Source organism: Agrilus planipennis, unplaced genomic scaffold, assembly GCF_000699045.2.
Source record: "Agrilus planipennis isolate EAB-ADULT unplaced genomic scaffold, Apla_2.0 scaffold100, whole genome shotgun sequence".
Classification (NCBI taxonomy): Eukaryota; Metazoa; Arthropoda; class Insecta; order Coleoptera; family Buprestidae; genus Agrilus; species Agrilus planipennis.
In genome coordinates this window covers 146,579-168,667 of record NW_020442469.1, presented here as the reverse complement: position 1 = coordinate 168,667, position 22,089 = coordinate 146,579, and the positions used below count along the sequence as shown (strand labels likewise).

The following is a 22,089-nucleotide window of genomic DNA, read 5'->3' as shown; positions in this document are numbered from 1 at the left end:
TCACCAGGTATGAGCTTACAATCCTTCAACATAATTTGAAATACAATAATGTGATCTTGGTTATAATTTTAGAAAATTGTATCGACAATTCGGCACATTTGCATTCCTTGGTGGCTGCATAACTTGTCATGTGTACATATTATTATTATTATTGGATCACAAAGGTCACGAAACAAGACCAAAATGACTTTTTGCACGAGATTAAGAGCACGATTCAACTGAAAACAGACACGGTCTGTTTAATTTACAATGTTGTTTCAAGTAAACTTTGCGGGATATAAATCTTTGAGTGAATGTAATAAAAGTAAAATCTAAAGCGAAGATCCGACGATACCAATATTAGCGTTTGCAGATTAGTCGAAAATTTAACAAAACACATTTGTATCTCTAAAAATGTGTAAATGTTGGACTTCCTTAGGCGTAAATAGTGCTAACATTTGCAATAATGCATTAAGCATTGCTGTTATTGTAATCATCGTTTTATTTTAGAAATTTGGTTTGTGTAAGATATGAAGTCATCGGGTATTAAAGTTCGTAATTTAGTTAATCTGTAATCACATAGATCGTTGTAGTGTAGAAGACTATCAACAAATATAAAATAGTAATTTATGTTGATTTCTACTTGGTCTCTCTTACGATTGAATTTTGACAAAGAATACTAAAAATTTCACTTTATTTAAGGCACCTAAACAGCGTCCTTCTTTTTTTTTTTTTTTGATGTAACGCTTTATTTCAATTGACAGTATGACGCATTTGTGTTACTTATTATGCAACATAATTGATAAATAGCCATTTTAATGTTTTTGCGGTCAACGAATTATATAATGGTTAACTAAGTAGCTAAATGTTATCTAAATCATTAATTTTATTAAAACGTCTTTCATTTATAATAAATGATCTCTTATGGATGAATTATTTCCAATTACCATACATACACTGTTTTCAGTATTTGTGCAATATATTTATTAAAAAACTACTTATAAATGTCTATTTGATTATACTAAACGTCTTCAGTTGTTGATAATGTAATAGTTATCATTATTAATTATGTTTATTTACTATTACAATTGTTACTGCAGTTGGCGAAGGATACTTTGTTTTCTAACAGCATGACGAGCATTTGTATTAGTCATGTGAGAATTACTTAGCATTCAAATTGTTTACCTTTTCTTTCTGATGATCAATTTATTAATCACATTTCTGCCATCGCGTATTCTTATATATACGTGGTATTAATAGTGAATTAAATAACAATCATAGTTATTTTTGCAAACGTATAAAAATCACAATCAATTCAAAGCATTTGTCTCTCGGTCTGTAAGTAGCAGTAGAAAGATGTTTTCGTTATTTCTCTTTTATTCTTAACACGTAATATTCAGATAGTCATTACCTACTACTTGATAACTACAATTTTACCTATAATTGATATTATTGATCGTGTTACTTATTGGTATTCATAGCTGAAACATCAGTACCAGTAAAGTACAAGTCTAAAAAATAACTTAATCCGAACTTTGTTTACGTGAAAATAAAGTTGAGTGCATATTGTGCGGTGTCCACTCTACTCCATTTGAAAAGCATGAAACCGTGAGCAGAATCTCAAATACGTGAATGTTTAGTCTCTTTTGTTGAGGATCTAGTCGCTCCTGGAGTACCCACTCATATATTTGTATGTGTTACAGTTAATATGCGTACTGGATTAGTTTGTAAATTATCTGGATCGTATAAATACATATAAACTCCTTAAATGTCTGGTTTTATGGGTATAGGATCATATGGCTATTGTAGGAGAGAGTCTTGTCCTTCTTCTAGTTCCGTGCGTAGCCGTTCGTCGTTTTCTTATCATATGGTTCTATTAATTGCAGCATGTTGTAGTGTGTGTTTGGAAGTCTTTTATTCCTGTCCGTTGGCAGATATTTCTTAGCCACGATAATCTTTTTCTGCCTATTCCTCTTCTACCTCCTTCAATTTTACCTTGCAGAATGAAGCGTTAAAAGTGGTAGCGTTGTCCGCGTAGTATGTGTCCAAGATAACCTATCTTTCCTTTTTTGATATTTTTGAAGAGTTCTCTTTCTGCTATTAGACCGGTTCTCCGGAGAACGTCCTCATTTCTCGCATAGTCGACCCAAGGCACTCTCAAAATCGCCTCCGGATCCACATTTCAAATGCTTGTCCTTGTATTTTTTTATGTTTTCAGCTAGTGTATCCTTATAATCCTAAAGTATATCCACCAAACCAGACATACTACTTCCAAAATATGAGCTGAAGCTATCCACTCAATATATTCATAGGTATCACCATGTATAGGTACATAGGTATGTTCTGTTCTCACATTCCTCGGTGCGTTGACAAGGTACAAAGAACACTTAAAATACATAAGTAATATATCACCAGCCGACTATTTTACGGCATTATTGGGGTGTCCCATAGGCTACTGCTAAGTTCAACGGAATGCACATAGGGTGGTCGGCTTCGGTAGCTTTCAATTCAAGGGTAAAAGGGTGCGAGTGAAAAGCTTTTCACGTGTATATTTACTCACGCACGCACATATTGTACCCATCCACCCATTAAACGTGTACAACAGTCGCACTTTATTGTCAGTTGGAACAAATAAACGGAAGTGAACTTCGAAACTCCAAACGTTAAAATAACTTCACGTATTATTATAGTCACATTAGGAATTGTTTGTAGTCGCCTCTCGTACTATTTCATGTACACATTAGTACGTTAATGGGATGGGTAATTTACTTCACGAGTACGTGCATATCTAGGTAGCTACTTACATTAAAATTGTTACGTTTTGCAAAGCCTCATTTTATTTGTTTTATTTTCGAAAATACTACCGTCGATCTTTTATTTTGAACGACTTATTCGGAAGATTACGTAATTCTTCCAATTGAGATAAGAGATAAATATACGTACAATATCAAAATTGTGTCAAGGTTTTATAAATATCCGGCAAAATGCGAATAGTAAACAAACACCTACAAATATTTTTACACTACTACCCTAGTACCTATAATAATATTAAAATATTAATCAGTTTTCAAAAACAACTACCGCAGGCGAACAATATGCTCCTTAGATAGATAGATATCTGTTTAGTGTTAAAATAAATATAGCAAAAACGATCAGATTATGGAACAATGTTGTAGGTATAAGTCCACCTTAAAAAATTCGAAATGGCTTATTCGTAACAGCTAGGTATTTACTACAATGACCAACCATTCATGACGTTTAAATGGCTTTCAGAATTGAATTGTAAGAGTGAGATTAACGGTAAACCAAATCCGGTTGGCTGGTTCAATTCACTCTTGAAATGACCACATCAGTGTGTACGATTTGTGTGTATACCTATGTGGACATTCCTTGAGCACCTGTCCAATTACACGTTGCAGTATTATCGATTTTTTAATAGGTTAATAGGACTGGACGTCTTTGGCGGAATCTTATTACATAAACATGATCCAAAATGTAAACACATGAAGTATATTTTTAATTCTACCACGGGAATCGGAAAAGACTTTTTTGTATATAATTAATTCGGTCTACGTTGACAGATTAAATGACGTGTAAATCGAACGATCTAATTTTTACCTACCCTACCGAAGATTTAAATTATGCAGAAACTAAAATACCGACAAAATAATGACCTACAACTTCAAGGGGAACGTTCTTTTGATTTCTTGATGCAAATTAACGTGCGGTCTGAATCTACCTTAATACTTAAATGCAATCGATAGCAGGAAGTTAAAAAAATAAGAGTAGATAGGTGTAGGAAATGTTTGCGTTCATGCTTGTGAAAGCGTAGGTGTTTTATGGAAAAATAAACTGTTGACATTGCGAATCACTCACCTCGACGACCTTCAGGTTCTGTTTGTCCAGCAGGAACTCCATGGACTTGTGCGGCCTGGCGGGATGCTGTGGCGCCGCGAGGGTGCGAGGGGGCGCGTCGGCCCCCAAGTTCATCAGGCTCCTTGTCTTGGCATGGGCCCCGCTTGTTATCACCGTCACCTCGGTATCGAGGTCCGTCTCGATTAACCCCATGGGTTCCATGGGCCGGGGAAGCGCGTCCCCTGAATCAATAGTCCGGCTGTCCGAAGCGGCGTCGTTGACGTGCGTCGGCGTCGCGGATGTCTCTGCACGTCTTTTTACGCTTGCGCCGACAACCCGCGGCGGCAATTTCGGTAAGGGAGGTTTTGCGCTGACAATACACGCGGTCTCGTTCACCACCTGTACCACCTCGTCGGTAGATGTCTTCGCAACACCATTGTTGTCTTTGCGCGCTGTTTTCTTATTCTCGCCGTCAGGTCCTTTGAGAGGAATATATATGTAATCCTCTTTGCGAGCAACCTTTTGGTTGGCGTGCGCGACTTTCGAAGGATCCGATGACTTTGGTTGTTGGTGTTGCTGCTGGTGTTTTTTCTTGTCATTTTTTCGGTTTGAAAATCTGAAACTCGCGATGCGTGAAAAGAAGCCACCGAGCTTGCCGCTCGCGCGTGAAGACTTGCTTGTGGAATCCCGATGCTTCGCTACCGATTCCATGGTAGAAACTGGTTTCGCTGCGTAAACATTCTCACTCTCTCTCTTGTCGGACTGCTGGTAGTGTTGGTGCCGAGGCATGAAGGAGTTCACGTGACCGCTCGGCGAGGTGGAAGGGAGCGATTGTTGAGAACCATCGACCAAATGTGTATGGCGGTATGCGATGCCATCGGTGTCGATGTAGGCACGGACGAGGGTGCCATCCACTTCTTTTTGAATAACGCTCGTCCGTCTCTTCATCATGGTCAAGTTGGGTTGGCTGACCGCACTTCGAGGTGTATTTTTCGCAGGAAAGTCGAGAAGTTCTCTCATATGCATTAATATCTCTTTTCGTTCCTCATTTTCGAGCAAGTCAGGTTCACTGACTGAATGCTGTTTCTCTTTGGGGGTTGCGCGAACCGCGATTGGTTTCATTATGCAAAGCGAATCTCTGTTCCTCTGGCCATCTTCGTTGTCCAATTCCGGGGTGCTGCTGGACAACGAATAGGTTGAATCCTTTTCCGTGCTTGTCGTTCTTGATTCGCTTTGATCGCGCCAGTTCACTTCGGATACAACCGGACAAAAGTGGACTCCTTTGGAATTCGTAGAACCGCTGTAGGATTTGGCAGACGTTAAGGTTCTTTCGTCTGACGTGTTAGAACTCTGATCGACTAGCGAACTTTTCCTGGCAATATTCTGAGACGATTGGGTCACATCCTCACGCTTGGATATATTGTTGCATTCAGCAAGATTTGGCGTACTTTTGACATTCCGTTGCTGGGTGGAAATGGAAGCGGGTGTAAAAGGCATGTTCAGTTTAGGATTACTGTCAGTGAGACTCCGTAAACTCGTTTCGGATATGGTTTTGAGAACCCTTCTGTCGAATTCCACAATGGCGCTATGACGGACATTTTTCGGCAAGGGTTCTTCGTCGTCACTGAAATCTACCCTGTTTTGCATAGCCTTGAGGTAACTACCTTCCCGTTTGTACGACATGTCGTAGTATAATTCTGGAACGTGAGGATCGAGTTGAAAATCTAACGGTTGCAATTTGGTCGTTTCTTTCACAGGAGTGTTCCCTTTGTCATCGTCAGAGTTTTTTAAATCGGCAATATCCCAATTTTGAGCAGCGATTGAATGCGGAGCCGTTGAAAATCCGATGGTCCAATTGTTTCTTTCTTTCAATTCGCCAACTAAATTCAGGTCCTTGGGCACACTAGAAACACAAACACTGCTCTCAAAATAGCCACTTTGTTCGTCTGGAATGAGCTCTCTTACGATACTGTCGGACGTGCAACTGACCGAACGAAGCAAGTTGGGTTCGCTCGCAGACGTCTCGTGTTTATATTTAGTGCGTACCGACGCTGTCTTTTCTAAATTTAATGACGTATCAGGACGCGCCGCGACGGTGTTGGTCCGATTGAAAAGGTCGGATTTCGCGAGACGTCGTTTCGCGAAACGTTCGATCAACGGACTACCGAATTCATACTTATCTAATACCGTCAAGTCTTGGCAACTAGATCCAAAATTGCTCGCAAAGTTCTGTTCTTGGAAATGGTACTTGTCATAACCGGAAATCTTCACGTTCGATGACTTGCCCGAATTCCAAAATACTTTGTGACTATGTTCCTTTTCCGGGGTTCTGTCAGGACTGGAGTCCAAATTTGAGATACTGCTCGATTTGAGTTTCATGAAGCTGGTCAAGTGATCGCTGTAGCCGCTGTCTTCGCTTAGGTTTTCGGTGGACAGTTTTTCTTTGGGCGATTTTTGTGAAGAAAAATTCAGATTTTCGAAACTCCTGGAAAGTCTGTTCATGGATTTACAGCTGTCGTATCTCAGAATCTCTAGGGTTCTGCTGCTATCCGACGAATCACTAGACGAGTCGCTATTGTACACGAAACCGTTCCGCTGTTTTCTTTTGTGGTTATTGTTGGTGGTTGGCAAGTCAATTTTGAATGTTTTGTAAAAGTCGCACTCGGGTTCGCCGTCACTGTGGACGCGATCGAGGCTGTCAGGACTCACGTTGTCCACATTCTTACGTTCGAGAGAGTCGAAACTAAACGAGGAAAGAATACTAGGAGAACTACTGCTGATGTCCTGGCATTGTTTCTCAAGCGTTTCGAATTGAAGAAGGCTACTCGAACGGCTCAAAGATTCGTCGTCACTGCAAGCAACCGTCACTTCTTCCCGACGACGTTTTGCTGGACACGCGAGGTCCCTTTCCGAACCGCTATCAATCTCCTCTGAAACAATGAGAAAATTCCGTTAAATCACCTATACCAATGAAATTATTTTTCTGATATTCGTATTATTCGAAATGTGATGTTACAGGCGAACGATTAGAATACCGTTAGAGGTTGGAAATGAGGGAGGAGGTATTAGAAAGAGTAGGAGAACAGAGGGCATTATGGAAGGCGATAAGGAATAGGCGAGATAGATTGGTAGGACACCTTCTCAGGCAAGAAGGGCTAGTTAGAGACATACGAGGGTGGATTGATAAGTTTCCGGCCTAACCAAGAGATGACGCCACTAGGCCTACCTTGAGGTGACATTCTATAGTACCATCCTTGGATAGCTTGTAGCTATAGTTTCAGCCCGATCTCCTTGCTAGTGTAGGTTTGACAGCACGCTGAACAAGACGCCTCTGTGGTTTTCGTAAAAATGGAAAAGCAGGAAAATCGTGCTGTCATCAAATACTTTTATTTGAAGGGGTTAACGCCGAAGGAAATTAAAAAAGAGATGGACTCAACACTGGGGACATCCTCCCCGTCATATTCAACCGTTAAGCAGTGGGTTTCCGAGTTTAAAAAGGGTCGTGTGAGCACCTCTGATGGGCCTCGCTCAGGACGCCCCGTTGAGGTCACAACTCCAGATATGATCGAAAAAATTCATCAAATAGTGCTGGGAGACCGCAGATTGAAAGTGCGTGAGATAGCTGAGACCTGTAAGATGTCATATGAACGTGTGCAACATATTTTGCACCAACATTTGCATATGGAAAAGCTCTGTGCAAGATGGGTGCCGCGTTTGCTAACAGTCGACCAAAAATTGATTCGAAAAAACATTTCTACCGCAAATTTGTCATTGTATAAGCGTAATCCAAGCGAATTTTTGCGTCGATTCGTAACCGTTGACGAAACGTGGGTCCACCACTACACTCCTGAAACCAAAGAACAGTCTAAACAGTGGATTGGACCAGGGGAACCAACTCCAAAGAAGGCAAAAACAATTTTTTCGGCGAACAAGGTTATGGCTACTGTTTTTTGGGATGCAAGAGGTATTATATACATTGATTACCTTGCAAAGGGTAATACTATCACTGGTCAATACTACGCAGACTTATTGCAACGTTTGAGCCACGAGGTGAAAATTAAACGACCTCATCTGGCGAAGAAAAAAATCTTGTTTCATCACGATAACGCACCAGCGCACACGTCAATCGTTGCGACGGCTAAAATCAACGATCTAAAGTTTGAATTGATGCCGCACCCTCCTTACTCTCCAGACCTAGCCCCGAGTGACTATTTTCTGTTCCCTAATCTCAAAAAATGGCTTGGCGGTAAGAGATTTGCGGACAATGAAGAAGTAATCGAAGCTGTAAATGGTTATTTTGAGGAGCTTGACGAATCAGTCTATAGAGATGGCATTAATAGACTGGAACACCGCTATGAGAAATGTATCAGCCTTGGAGGAGATTATGTTGAGAAATAAAAAAAAAAAATTTTTAAAAACCTTGTTTTTCTTGGTCAGGCCGGAAACTTATCAATTCACCCTCGTATTAGATTGGAGGCAAACGTAGATTTGATTACTGTTCACAAATAGTTAAAGCTTTGGGATCTTCTAGTTTCGGTGAAATGCGAAGGATAAACAAAAACTAAAAGTGATCGTGATCATCACACTTTAAACGAAATATTCTTATATTTGTAACGTTAACAAGTCTTCAAATAGCAGTTGAGTTGCTTAAAATGTTGACATGTTCCTAATTAAACGAAGTGACAAACACTTTAAAGGTTCATGATTAAGTACTTAAATGCAAAGGGCTTTTTCAAAAACTACTAGAATCGCGTTATTTATTAATAAAGGAAAAATATAAGATTATGAATTTACAATTCGTACAATCACATGAGAATTAAAACTATAAATTCCTTTTACGGATTATGGGTAAAAATATATTACTTTATGATGGGAAATAAATAATAAAAGTTCGCATTAAAAATGTACTTACGTCAGTACAACAACGTACATATTTATTTGTTACAATTAGATCGCTATTGTTTGATTGTTCTGTCTAGAAGCATTGCATAACAATAATATTGCGCTGGGATAAAAATAAAAAAGTCAAAAAACTTACCGAAATAAACGCCGAAAGTTTCAAATACTTTGCACTTTTGCGCCGATGTACAATATATTTTGCAGCGCGTATTTTTTTATTTCGTGATTGCGTACCTTAGCAATAATAGAAGATTTATTGGACTGTCTACGTACGTTGCGAGTCCTTATTTTTTTAAACATATTTTATGCTTGTGACCTCGAAAATTACAAAAATGGCTTGTATGCCAAAGGCGCGCGCCCAAATCTATTTACATACTTTTATGTACACGAACAATTAATTAATATTATTTAAATAAATACCTGAAGCTCTGCAACTTATTATGCGCAGATGGTCTAGTTCGTCTATTGTAGATAAATAAAATTGAATTAAACAAACACATTTTTGTCCAAATCGCATTTTATACCGGTTGTAACAGAAACAAGTGCCGGAGGTGATAGAGCACTATAAAATATGAAAATTAAGTAAATGTTTGTATGTCCGAATGTTCACCTATTTTGAAAAAAGTGCAGTTGAAAGTACAGCTAAATTCAATTCCGACCCTGGTATATTATCAATACAACAACGCAACGTCGTGTTCAATCAGCTTGGAATTAGCAGCATCGGTGTTGTATTTCTTTTGTACTTTTTTGCTCATGGATTGTCTGTTATTCGAAAGGTTAGATTAAGTGTGATTCACAATGTTAGCTGTCACCTGTAAAAGTTATTTGTCCTTTTAACGTTGTCAACCGCTCATTTGCAATTAGGTCAGTTTGCCCCACTGTGGTGACAAAGACGAAATCCTGGAATTCATAAAAAGCAACCCCAAAATAGTACACAAGAAATAGTAGCGAACGTTGAACGTTGACAGTGTGGCGAATTTTAAAAGAGTAGTTGCTGCATTCTTATCATTTGCAGCGAGCCTTACTTAAAACTGATTTTCAGCCGCGAGTTAATTTTTGTTAGTGGTTTCGACAGAAAAGTGTTGCAGAGCTTAATTTTTTTCATTGGATGTTGTTTACAGACAAATTTGCCTTATGGGGAACGGCACTTTAATAAAAATCGCTATTGGCACGATGCAAATTCGCATGTCCTACGTGATTTCAAGAACTGTTTTCGGTAAATGTGTGATATGAAATTTTCGGAGACTCATTTGACTTTTTTGGTAAGTTTACTTACAATCGCCCGAAAAAGGTAACACGCCTTCACAATTTCTAAATGGAGGTGTGGAAATTTACCTTACCCTAATAAAATTACAATTCTCCATAATGCATTTATTTAATATATTTAGTCTAAGCATTATGTGTAATACTAAATTGTTTATGTTTATCGTAGACGTTCGATAAAATCGGCAATGTTTACAATCCCGACCCATGTATCTCAGATTTTTTATCGTACGCTATTCGGCAGACATCTATGTTACCAATTCACGCACAGGACCGGCGTCGGATTGTAAATTGTTGTGATTTTCTTAAAAATTTGCCCTTAACCACGCTGCTGCTGAACTGACCATGCGATTTCTTATTGCATCTACTTTACACCCTCCAAAACCCGACACTTATTTCTGTTACACCCTGTATACAGTTGAACTTCTGTAACTCTAATTTCTACAACTCCAAACATTTTCTTTTATTCCAAACTCATTAACTCAAGTTTCTCTTTTTCTCTAACTCGAGATTCCAGTGCAGGTTTTAAATTAAAAGTCTCTTTAATTTGCATTTTTATTAATTTTCTTCGGAAAGATCAGCCGCAGCTATTACACCATAAATTTTCACTGCGGTATTCATATTGTACTATGAAAAACTGGAAAGAATGGTTAGGTTAGGATCATAAGGTTACTGTAGGAAAAGACAACACGAACGAAATACATACATTGTACGACATCGTGATCTTAGAATGTAAGGGTTATTAGAGGGTGCAACAGTATTAATATACGTAAAAGCAACGTAAAAATTAAAAAGTTTGACGGTAAAGTAGAAATTTTTCTTAGCTCGAATTTTCTCTAGCTATAACAAAACTAACTGTATTTAGGAGGTTCGAGTTAGAGAAGTTCGACTATATATCTACCTAAAAAGTAATAAACTATTAAAAAAAATAGCTCCATTTCATCTATAATAAATCAATTGGAATAAACAGAACAGTTCTGAAATCTCATCTAAATGAAATACAAATATTACTTCTAACGCCCAACGTCCTTTATTTTTTTATTGTTTCTTTTTTTATTTTTTAAATTATTGATGCGGTATCCTGATATTTAGACATTTTATTACTGTAAGAACCCTTGTGGAAAAATGAATAAAAAATGGCGAAGGCGCTAGACATGGTAGCTAATATTATGGAAAGTATATTCTTGTAGGAAGATGCATAAAAACTGGCGAAAGCGCCAGACATTTCAACTAAACTGTATTTTTTAGTATAATAAGATATAAATTGGCTGTAAAATTTTGGCTGATAAAAAAAATTGTAAACTGTTCAGGTGAATACTAACTCACATATTTACTTCTTTAACAATACATATACCAATGTTTCACTCAACTTTTAAGAGCCTTATCGTATGATATAAACAAAAATGTGTTTTCCATCAGTTAATACTAAAGTTTTAACAACAAAATTAACGAGAATCTAAATTAGTCTAGTTCCTAATGAGTCGTGTAACAATGATCTTTTTGGGCGACAAAACCCTATTGAAATTTAATTTTTCTAAAATTGTCGCAACTATTTGGGCAAATGTTTTTGGTAAAAGTGAAGCATATAGTAGCTACCTAAGTTGACAGTGAAAATCAGGGTTCTACAAACTCAATTTTGATTGGCCGTTCAATTATATATTTATCAAAATGTGTTCTATTAATTGTGCAAAACTGGTACTGGTATTTTTTTTATTTGAAACATTTTATTTCATTGAACTAAATATCCTCATTAATGAAATCCATCAGTTTAGGTAAATGAAAGAATATCTAAATCTCACTTTCCTCTTTTAATTTTAGATATTTATAAGTCATTGTTTTCTCGGCCTTAAATATTTTTGAAAATATATCTGATACTCTTTTATGAGAACTAGGCTGGGTGGCCCCTAGGACCCGTGGCTCCAAGGGGCGCTAAGTCTCAGTAATAAGTCTAAATAAATTTTATGTTTACCAATAATAGTGTACGACAAAGTAGAGGTTCAGATTAACACAATATGAATGCGTTTTAAATAAATATTTTTTGCAGTTATTGTTTAGTGTAAATATTACGATTGTAAGCATTTCAGATAAAAAAAAATAAAAGATGATTTAAAGGAAAAAAAAATCTGCATAAATACGGAGTGAAAGGCCAATTGATACTATTAAATATTAAAATAGAGTTGCGATTAACTACATAGGAACGAGTTTTCTTCTAATTGTAATTGTTTAACAAATTGGTATATATTCCTAGTAATAGTTAATAGTTTTAATGTATCGTGAAGTATTTTTCCAATAAAATTGGATACCGTTACAACTGAGGGTACATGGGGCGCCAACTATCACTTGCTGCAGGTTGCTGAACCTTGAAGGTTCTAGTTTATTGTCATTGTATAAATACAATATACGTTGTATAATATACGAACATACACTTAATTGATAAACTTAATGGTTATGTCTACCTACTGAAAGTTTTTCATGTATAAGCCTTTACTGATAACGTGTTAAGTAAATCCATTTTCTTTGGGAGAAAGTATAGTCTTCGTGGAATAAAATAAACACTACCATACAGGAATTTAATGGGTTAGATAAAAATTCAAGTAATAAAATCTTTAACTGCCTTCTAGAATCGTCATAATACATTGTAGAGGGTCGTATATAAGAAGATAAATTTTTGATAGTGTAGGAGTATTTTTTTTTAATTTCCTTATAGCCCTCGTCTTCTTTTTGACTATTCCTTGGAGCACACTCATTCACCTGTAACAGGTTTAAAGTCGCATCGCTATTATATTATATTATTATTAGACGTAAATTTAAAAAAAAAAGAAATTAATTAATGTCATAATCATTTCTATTTTTATTTGGATTGCTATTTCCTAAATATCGCAGTTAATATTTCCGATAATATTTATCACCGTCTGTTGCCATTTTTATTGCTGTATTGTTTAATCTCAATAACCGTAACAAACGTTTGTAAACCGTGTTACAGTTGAAAATAAAAAATTCCACAGTACAATTGTATCCACTTTGTAAATATATAACACAAAAATCAACCTTCAACCCTTGTTCAACAATTGCGATATATATAGTGTCTGATTATCAGTATAGCACAGAAATCAGCCTTCAACCCTTGTTCAACAGTTGCGATATATTTAGTGTCTGACTATCAGCCATAAAACTACGTTTTATAAATTGATTGGTAAACCAAGACCTAGTTGCATGGTTATAATTTGTCGAGACCGCAAATAGAGAAAGTCAGTAAAATAGTTTTTGAGTTAAAAATCGTTCTGTTCCAAAAAAGTATTGAAATTACATTTTAACGGTTTCTTTATTGATTAAAATAAACCGGAACTAAGCACATCAATAACGTTGGTTAGTTAATGTAAAGTGAATTAGGAAACTTAAGACTGCAGGTATTATTTGTGACGTACATAGTTGACAACGCTGATTAGTCCAAATATGACCCGTATTGTTCCAGCACATTATGACTTTGAGATGCTATTTTTGATGTAAAACGGCAATAATAATAATAATAATAATCTAGTCGTTACATAATTCTATATGTCATTTCAACCTCTGGTACATCACTAAACCTTAATGATGTAGATTTTAATCCTGAGGACAAAATTATGAAAGAAAAATTAAAAATTGAAATGTGGAAATCAAAAGTGTTCATGGAAAATACCCGAACCAACAACAGCAGGAACATGTAGATACAGAAGCTTCTAATATGTAGTTAAAAAAAGGAAACATATTCTCAGAAACTGAGGGATTCATGATAGCAATTCAGGACAAAATAATAAAAACAAAAAACTATGAAAAATATATTATTAAAAATCTCACAATTTCATCAGACACATGCCGAGCATGCAACACATCTCGCGAAACAATTGATCACATCACTGGGGGTTGCTCATTTTTAGCTAGCCGACAATACCTCAACAGGCATAATAATGTTGCTAAACAGCGCGTAAGGATCCACATGATGCAAATTTGACTTGTTTGGCTTTGAGAAGGGGATATGTAAGAACTTGAAACTGCTTGGGCATTTTTTAGACCAGGGGTATATTTTGGTGAATCATTCGACTTGAATCGGCATCCAGAGTTGTTCTTGTAGATCAAGATACTCTTGGTTGTTTTGTCTTTTTACTTTACATACATTAATGTTATAAATAAGGTCAGCAATTATATTTTCTGAGTTTAGAGATTTAGATTTTTGAATATTCTGACTCGCTGAAACAATTTTGGATTGAAGTCGTAAATTACCTCAGAAATGACTGCTCTGTTTTTTTCTTTCCTCAACCTTGGATTTGACTGGCCACTGTAACCTTTTCGATAAAGCTCCAAGCTTTTGCACACATTATCTAATTAGAACTTGTCATTAAAAATCCGCGTCATTTTGTTGTCTGCCGAGAGCAGTGCCATTCATCGCTGCAATTAAAGTGCATCTCAGCTAGCATTTTAGCCTCGAAGCCGTGGGATTTTTGCTTTTGTTCTAAGCAATCCCAGGCGCACATTAGCACATACGTATGTATACATTGAAGTGCGTTTAAAAGGTTAATAACGACGCTATTATATAAACCCTTTCGCAAAGCATCCGGTAGCTCCGGTTAATTATTCCGCTTTCCGATTCGCGTTCTGCTTTCATTTCTTTTAAATGAAGTGTCGAGACGCAGACATTCTTTTTTCAACCACTACAATTTGTATGCGTAAAAGACTGGACTTGAATATGATTTTCTATTTACTAAAGTGTAAAATTGATTTCATGTTACAACAAAATTGCAGCTGTAGTTGCTTTTTAACCAGTTTTAACGACTTTTTGATAACTGTTGTGGTGTACATAATACTGTATTTTACCGCAATAAAAGAAATTTTGAAGTGAGTCTTCATAGAAAAAGACTATTTAATTATAAAATTCAAATTGCCTGATTTTATATTATGTGGCCTTCCGTTGTGGAAAAAGACTGTTTTAAGTCTAGTTAAAAACAAGTCAACTTAAGCATATAATGAACGAAAAGAGAATAATAATAATCAATTAGTATCAGAACAATAAAATAATTCGAAGTGGTCTGTTGTCTGTCGAAACTGCCAGACGCGGATCGCGATTTCGATCTTTTTGGATCTCATCAGCGCGTCGCAGGCAGCTCCGACAGAACACAGACCAACTTTCACCTGCTGTCTTAACAGCGCGTTTTAGAAAATACCACAAATGGCACGGTAAACGCCATCTGTAGTACGATGCTACATTTTAGAATTACGTATGCTCCAACAAGGTCCATTTAAATATATGGATATCTACTTGCTGAAACGAATCGCGGCGTAGCTAACCTCAACGTGATAGGCACGTTAGCTTAATCGAATAAAATAATTCGAAGTGGTCTGTATATGTAATCCTAAAATGTAGCATCGTGCTACAGATGGCGTTTACTGCGCCATTTGTAGTATTTACTATTTAATTCTATCATCCTATTCAGGAGCATATACAGAGATGAAGGAAATTTTGTGGGGGTACAGGTCATGCCTCATTCCCATGAATTGAACAGAAAGTAATGGATAATTGGGCATTTCAAAGCCAGATAACTCAATGGTTTCTATTTCTAATTATGCAGTTTTGTTGATATGGCTTATATGTAATTTAGTGACTGACTTCGAGTTTTTCGTCTATAAATCATTGTATCGATGGATTTATTTCTTCGCTCCAATCGTCCAATTTTTTCAAGTTATTGGTTGAGAATTTGCATAACTGAGTTGACTTTGACCTTTAATCTACTCCTTGGCGACCCTTTGTCTACATTCAATAAATATCAATTACTCACCAAAGAGAGCACCGTGTTGATGATTTAGATTACAAACCAATCAGTTATTTACTTATACAAATTTTATGAGACAAAAGGCAGATTCTGTGAACTTTTATTACTCGCAAAATCCTAAAACTCTAATTCAAAATCCAAATTTTTGAAATAAACAGTCAGTACGTAAATTTCAATCAAAAGCAACAACTCTAAATCAATTTGTATTAACGAATTATTGTTATTGACGAATTAATTATTATCAATGCATAAGCGAAATCCCATTTGATACACTTTTTTTAACTGAAATTTTGATTTTAGTACACATTTAAAAGTACATTTGGTAAAGGTTTAGATGATGGCCCCCCACCCCCGAAGAGGGTGGGTGTGGGTGGGATCGAAAGAGGAGGTCTGCCCCACCACTGTACCATAAAAAGTTCGTGGCGGTCTCACCCCCACAGAAAGTTATGGGGGTTAAATGATGACCCCCACACATTTCGGGGGTGGAGGTAGGGGGGATCGAAAGATGGTGGTAACCTGAGTGAAACCCCATAAAATGTTTGCGGCGGTCTCACCCCCATAAAAAGTTATGGGAGTTGAAAGTTGATTATTTTGACAATTTTCACACACTATAATTTAAGTAAAATTCAATAAAAAAATTATTTTCAAGCGGGTGGAGGTGGGGGATCGAAACAAGGTGGTCACTTAAACAAAACCCGATAACTTAACCTAACCTAACCTATTGATAAAGATATTTAAATAATGTTTTATATAACTTTCTCAATAATTTTATGCATTTTTCATTAGTTTCACCTTTGAATATTGTTTAAGAATGACTATATAAATATTTACATGCCTAGAAATGTATGAAAATTGGCATATTTATTGACTTTGAACCCCCATAACTTTTTATGGGGGTGAGACCGCCACAAACTTTTTATTGTACAGTGGTGGGGGAGACCTCCTCTTTCGAGCCTCCCACCCCTTCGGGGGTGGTGGCTATCATCTGGACCTTTACCGTACATTTATTTGTGTTTATTCGTAGGCATTACATTTGTCATTGTGTTGAGATAAATTTCTATGGCTTTGGATTTACGTAGAAATACTTATTCACAGCACACTCAAACAGATATCACCATAGTTTGCAGTTACAATGTTATTAAACGTGTCGTACAAGGAATGCAATTTAATACACTCGCTATCCAGGTGTTTGAAAGAATGTATTTAGCCTGGTACTCATTTATTATCTTAAAAGCGTTTGTGTAAATTCGTCGTGAATACAAATTAGCTGATGCACTATCAGCGGTTCGATCACACCACGCTCGTACTGGTCGGTGTTTCTTGTCGAATTCTAGTAATTATTGACTCGGAAAAGCTAGTGAACTTTGAGTAAATATTTGACGAATACATTAAAACAGTTAACATGTCATAAATTACATTTACTCGCTGACTTTTCGGATATACTTTTGTAAGATTTGATAAATAATCATTGTAAGAGTATGCCAATATCTGCTATTTTCTTAATACGAGGCCTTAAGATTAGGGTTGCCATCTCTAAAATTTGGAAACCAGGACAAGACAGACGAAAACCCCGGATTTTAGAGTCTAGAACCCGGACATGTCAACAGGTTTTTTTAAACATAGTCAGTGTAACAAAAAACAGTTGAAAATGTCATAAATCACCCTTTTATTTATTTTCAGACCTTAAAATTAAGTTTAGTCATTGTTTATCATCATTTTCAATGTACCTAACAAAACAGAATCTTATTACAGTTTGTTAGAAATTGTTTTAATAATCAGTTACATTTCTTTTACGTGTGTGGCGGGCGGCCCAAGACTTTAAATTTTTAAACCAGGACTACAAATGAAGACCCCCTGGCGCTCCCCGGATGCCCTCTAAACTAGGACAAATCCGGGGAAATCCGGACGGATGGCAACCCTACTTAAGATGCAGCTGAATATTTTTTTGATGTTGTTTGTTGTAATGAGCGAAATTCGTCTTGGTCTTGGACATGCCAAAATGCAAGACCAACACTTTCTTTGTACTAGCAAATCCAAGACCAAGGCTGAACGAACAAGACCAAGTGCGAAACGAACAAGGCCAAGACCGAACTAACAAGACCAAATAGCAAGACTAAACAAAAAATGATTACCTCCGATGGATTCCTAAGTTAAACAATTTGATGCAACTTTAATAGGTATATTCTTCTTTTGGAACAAATCATTTTTAGTATTTGAAATTTTCAGTTTATATAATAGATATAATAAATATTGAAAAAAAAGGGATCTACAAGAATGTCCTCAGAGTAAGTTTTATTTGTTCCTATGTCTGGATAACATGGTTGAAATAGAGACATACTAATTTTTTTTTTCGTTGTATTATTTTGTTCGTTAAAAGATCAATTTATGGGTGAGTTCTCGAGTTTTCGTAACTCACTACTATCGACACTATTTTCATTAAAAGTCATGACAAGCTCGCATGTACGACAGAAAATTTCAGAATTTAAGACAATTGTTGTTTCGTTAAATAGAAAAAATAGTCAGATTAAATGAGCAAGACCAAGACCGAGACTATATCAGCAAGACCAAGTAGACGTTTTTGAGCAAGACCAAAACCAATACGAAGACTGGGATAGTCTTGGCCTTGGTCTTACTTTGCTTATCACTAGTTGTGTGCGACGATAAGTTTTAAAATGGTCTTGAAATCATCTCGGGATTTTGAAATATTCTAAACTCACATTCCAAGAAGTGAATTTTTTAACCATTTCATTAGTATTACAGAATATTCAATATATATTATTAACACACTATTATACAGTGGCGTCGTTTGATCATATTTAATTCGTTATCATCATGGAGTTAGTCAGTTGTCAGTACCTTAGTACCAATCTTAATTGGTTGGATACGCATCTTTAAAGTAAATATCAAATTATTGCCTCCTTAAGTACTTTCCCAATTAACAGTTTACTCTTATAATTCCAATACGAATCATCATCATCGTTATCATCATAGGGTCTCCACTCTATCCTATCCTGAGCTAATCTTCGCATTTCCCTAAAACTAGAACAACCCACATCTTTAACTACAGTTCGCAAATAGTTACGGATGTGGGCTGTTCTAGTTTTAGGGAAAGGCGAAGATTAGCTTAGGATAGGAAAGACTGGAGGTACGAGTCCAACCAGTCTTAGGACTGATCGCCTTACGATGATGATGATGTCTCTGACTAGACCTTCATGCCTGAGAAGGTGTCCTACTTAGTTATCTCGCCTAGTTCTTATTGACTTCCATAGAATCCTCTGTTCTCCTATTCTTTCGAATACCTCTTCATTTCTAACCTTTATCCACGGTATCCTCATTATTCGCATATAACACCACATTTGAAACGTTTCTAACCTTTTCCTTCCCATTATTATTCGATTGTCTAGTTTTTTATGGAATACTCTGCTGTAACGTGTTTTACTATTTAACGCGAAAGTTGATTTGAATAGGGAAAAGTTGAATAAAGGAACTTACGTAATGTGATTCGGTCGAGTTGTATGACGGAACCGGTTTCGGAATCGGTAGCGAGCCATCCTGCGGGCGACGCTCTTGAATCGGACAAATCGCTGTCTGACCTCAGGTCGTCCGAGGTCTCTTCTTGGATAGTCTCCAGGTACATGTAGTGTTGACTGGCGTTTCCGTGCAAGAAAAGATCGGCATCTGAAATAAAAAAATATTTCAATTTAATATTAAGTAAATATTTGGTGATGACGCTTAAATATTTAAATATAATATAACGTGTAATTAGGGTACATGTAACCCTTAATGATGAATGTATACTACCCTCGTCTCATTTCATCTCAGTTCTTGACATACAATCTTTTTATTTCATTTAAAACAAAATTTTGTACTAAACAGTATGAAATAATTTTTAAGTATCGCATCAGCTACGAATGTTGGTAGGCAGGAATCATGGGAATGGGTGGATAGTAGTTGGTATGAGAAAGATGAGACGGACGAAATGAAGACAGAAGAGAGTGAATGATTGATTGTTTATCTGTGGAATATTACTGACTCCGCATTTGCTCAAGTGATCAAAGGAAACCTTAAGAAAACTTAGATCAGGGCAGGGAATCGAACCGGTGTTCTCTCGAATGCTAAGCAATGATCAAACCTCTTGGTTATGCCATTTTTGGACATACAATTCTGGGCAGTTATTATTATTTCATATTTAAACGAAACCATTTTACTTAACGAATTCTTTTTATTCAGCGTTCACATTTATTTTTAGTAAAATTTGAGCTCAATCGGGTAAAGGAAATGGGCGAAAAATCATCCACAAGTTTCTGCTTTTTGATTTCTTTACAATTTCTGCCAGTGTTTAATTGTTCCCAGTGGTTAATTTTGTTTAGTACCATACTGAAAAATTTCATCCTGAACCAACAAGAAACTTTCATTTGCTATGCTGTCTAAATTATTTTTAAACGGAACAGCCTTCAGAAAATAATAGAAAAGAATAGATCTTGACGATACAAACACACTGCACTGGCAGCATTGATTATAGGGCCTAATTGTTTATTTTTTATTTATAATCACGTGTCAATTTCAAGTCGATCGGTTAAGGGGAACTGGCTGAAAATTTGACTGTTATGTGCAAGTTTAGAACGGTGTAACTTATAAAATACAAACCCACAAGTTTTCGGTCACTTTCTCCAGTCAATAATTTATACCATAATACTGTAGTAACAACCTGAATGACTCATGATAATGAGCACATTATATTTGTTTGTTATACTCATATAGGTATTTAATTTAACAAAAGTGTGTTACTTATTTATACATATATAACACTTACGGAATAAGTATACAAGCATTGGCGTCTCTCTTACCCCCTTGAATTTCTAAACAAAACAAATTAAGCGCTGATCGACGGAGCTGGAATGAGCAAAAACAGATCATTGATATTGATCTATTCAGCCCTTAATATTATATTGAAGGTGGGGAAAGCCATGTTTCGAACGTCTTCAATACAACATAATATCTAACAACTGAGCAAGTGTTATAGTTTGCTCACCGTCTTCACCGGAATAGTGATAAATTGCGTACTTCTAGTAGATAACGCGTTTTCGCTGATAACGTATGATGTCATAATGGCCGATTCCTCAGTTAAGTTTAGAAAATATAGTCTATTTCAATTTGTTAGAATTGTGACCTTGAAGAAATCTGCGCGAATATAGAAAGAATACACACTACGCGTGAGCAAGACGGAATAAGTTGGAACAAGCTTGAACGAGCAGAGCTCTCGATGGGCGAGCTTAGGAGATTGGCTAGAAATGTACAGTACTAGACGAAAATGTTTAGCAATTTCTTAAAACAAACATATATATATAAATTAACAATAGAAAACAAAGCAAAAGTTTTATAGGTGTATAGAAGGTTAAGTTACTTCACTTGTAATTATTTTTGGCTAAATATGCTTTTAAATGAAGCATATTCTTAAATTTTAACGAGACGGTTTAAATAATTTTGCAAATGGTACTGTACACTTTTGTCTAGTTCTCGCTCGATGATCGGTGGAGAAATGAGCTCCGCAGACAAATATGATTGAATTTGGAATTATGCTACGGCGCATCCTAATAAGAGGAAGGGGCATATCTCTAACTTCTTGAAACTAACAGTAAACAATTATATCTATACACTTGGAACCGCCACTGCTTCAAGAGTATACATACGTACATTCGGAACAAATAATGTCTACAATTCTCGTCGTTATTGAACCAACAGGCTATTCGTTTCTGATAACTGTAGAAACCGTGTGACGTGTTAAAATAGATTGAAAATTAATACTTTATATATGCCAATCAATAATAATAATAATTGAATGATGCCGTGTATCCGGTGTTCGATTGCTAATGAGAATGTTGTAGATTCAATTTTTTTTTGTAGGGCATACATAAATTTATTATAATGCGACATTAAACTTAAACAGTTGACCGTGTTTGACATTTTAATTTTACGGAAATGACTGAGAAGGTATCAATGGTTTCCCTTGCTTCATTAACCCTCAAAAGTTTTTGAGCAAACATTTAGTGAGTTGAACATGTATATACGAGGGTGGATTGATAAGTTTCCGGCCTGACCAAGAAAAACAAGGTTTTTAAAAATTTTTTTTTTTTATTTCTCAACATAATCTCCTCCAAGGCTGATACATTTCTCATAGCGGTGTTCCAGTCTATTAATGCCATCTCTATAGACTGATTCGTCAAGCTCCTCAAAATAACCATTTACAGCTTCGATTACTTCTTCATTGTCCGCAAATCTCTTACCGCCA

At 36.2% G+C, this 22,089-nt stretch overlaps 1 protein-coding gene and 1 long non-coding RNA gene across 3 annotated transcripts in view; one reads left to right on the top strand and one right to left on the bottom strand.

Moving 5' to 3' along the window:
- LOC108736170 overlaps window positions 1–22,089 on the bottom strand; it is a 103,560-nt gene that overhangs the window by 23,320 nt on the left and 58,151 nt on the right. For both annotated transcript variants that reach the window (XM_018468495.1, XM_018468493.1), the window contains exons 2-3: window positions 19,293–19,478; window positions 3,856–6,764 (exon numbers count right to left, since the gene is read on the bottom strand). In XM_018468495.1, the coding sequence (XP_018323997.1) occupies window positions 3,856–6,764; window positions 19,293–19,478 (3,095 nt within the window). The remainder of the gene's footprint in view (window positions 1–3,855; window positions 6,765–19,292; window positions 19,479–22,089) is intronic.
- The window catches only part of LOC108736183, an 84,329-nt gene that overhangs the window by 21,482 nt on the left and 40,758 nt on the right, over window positions 1–22,089 (top strand). The gene's annotated exons all lie outside the window — the stretch shown is intronic.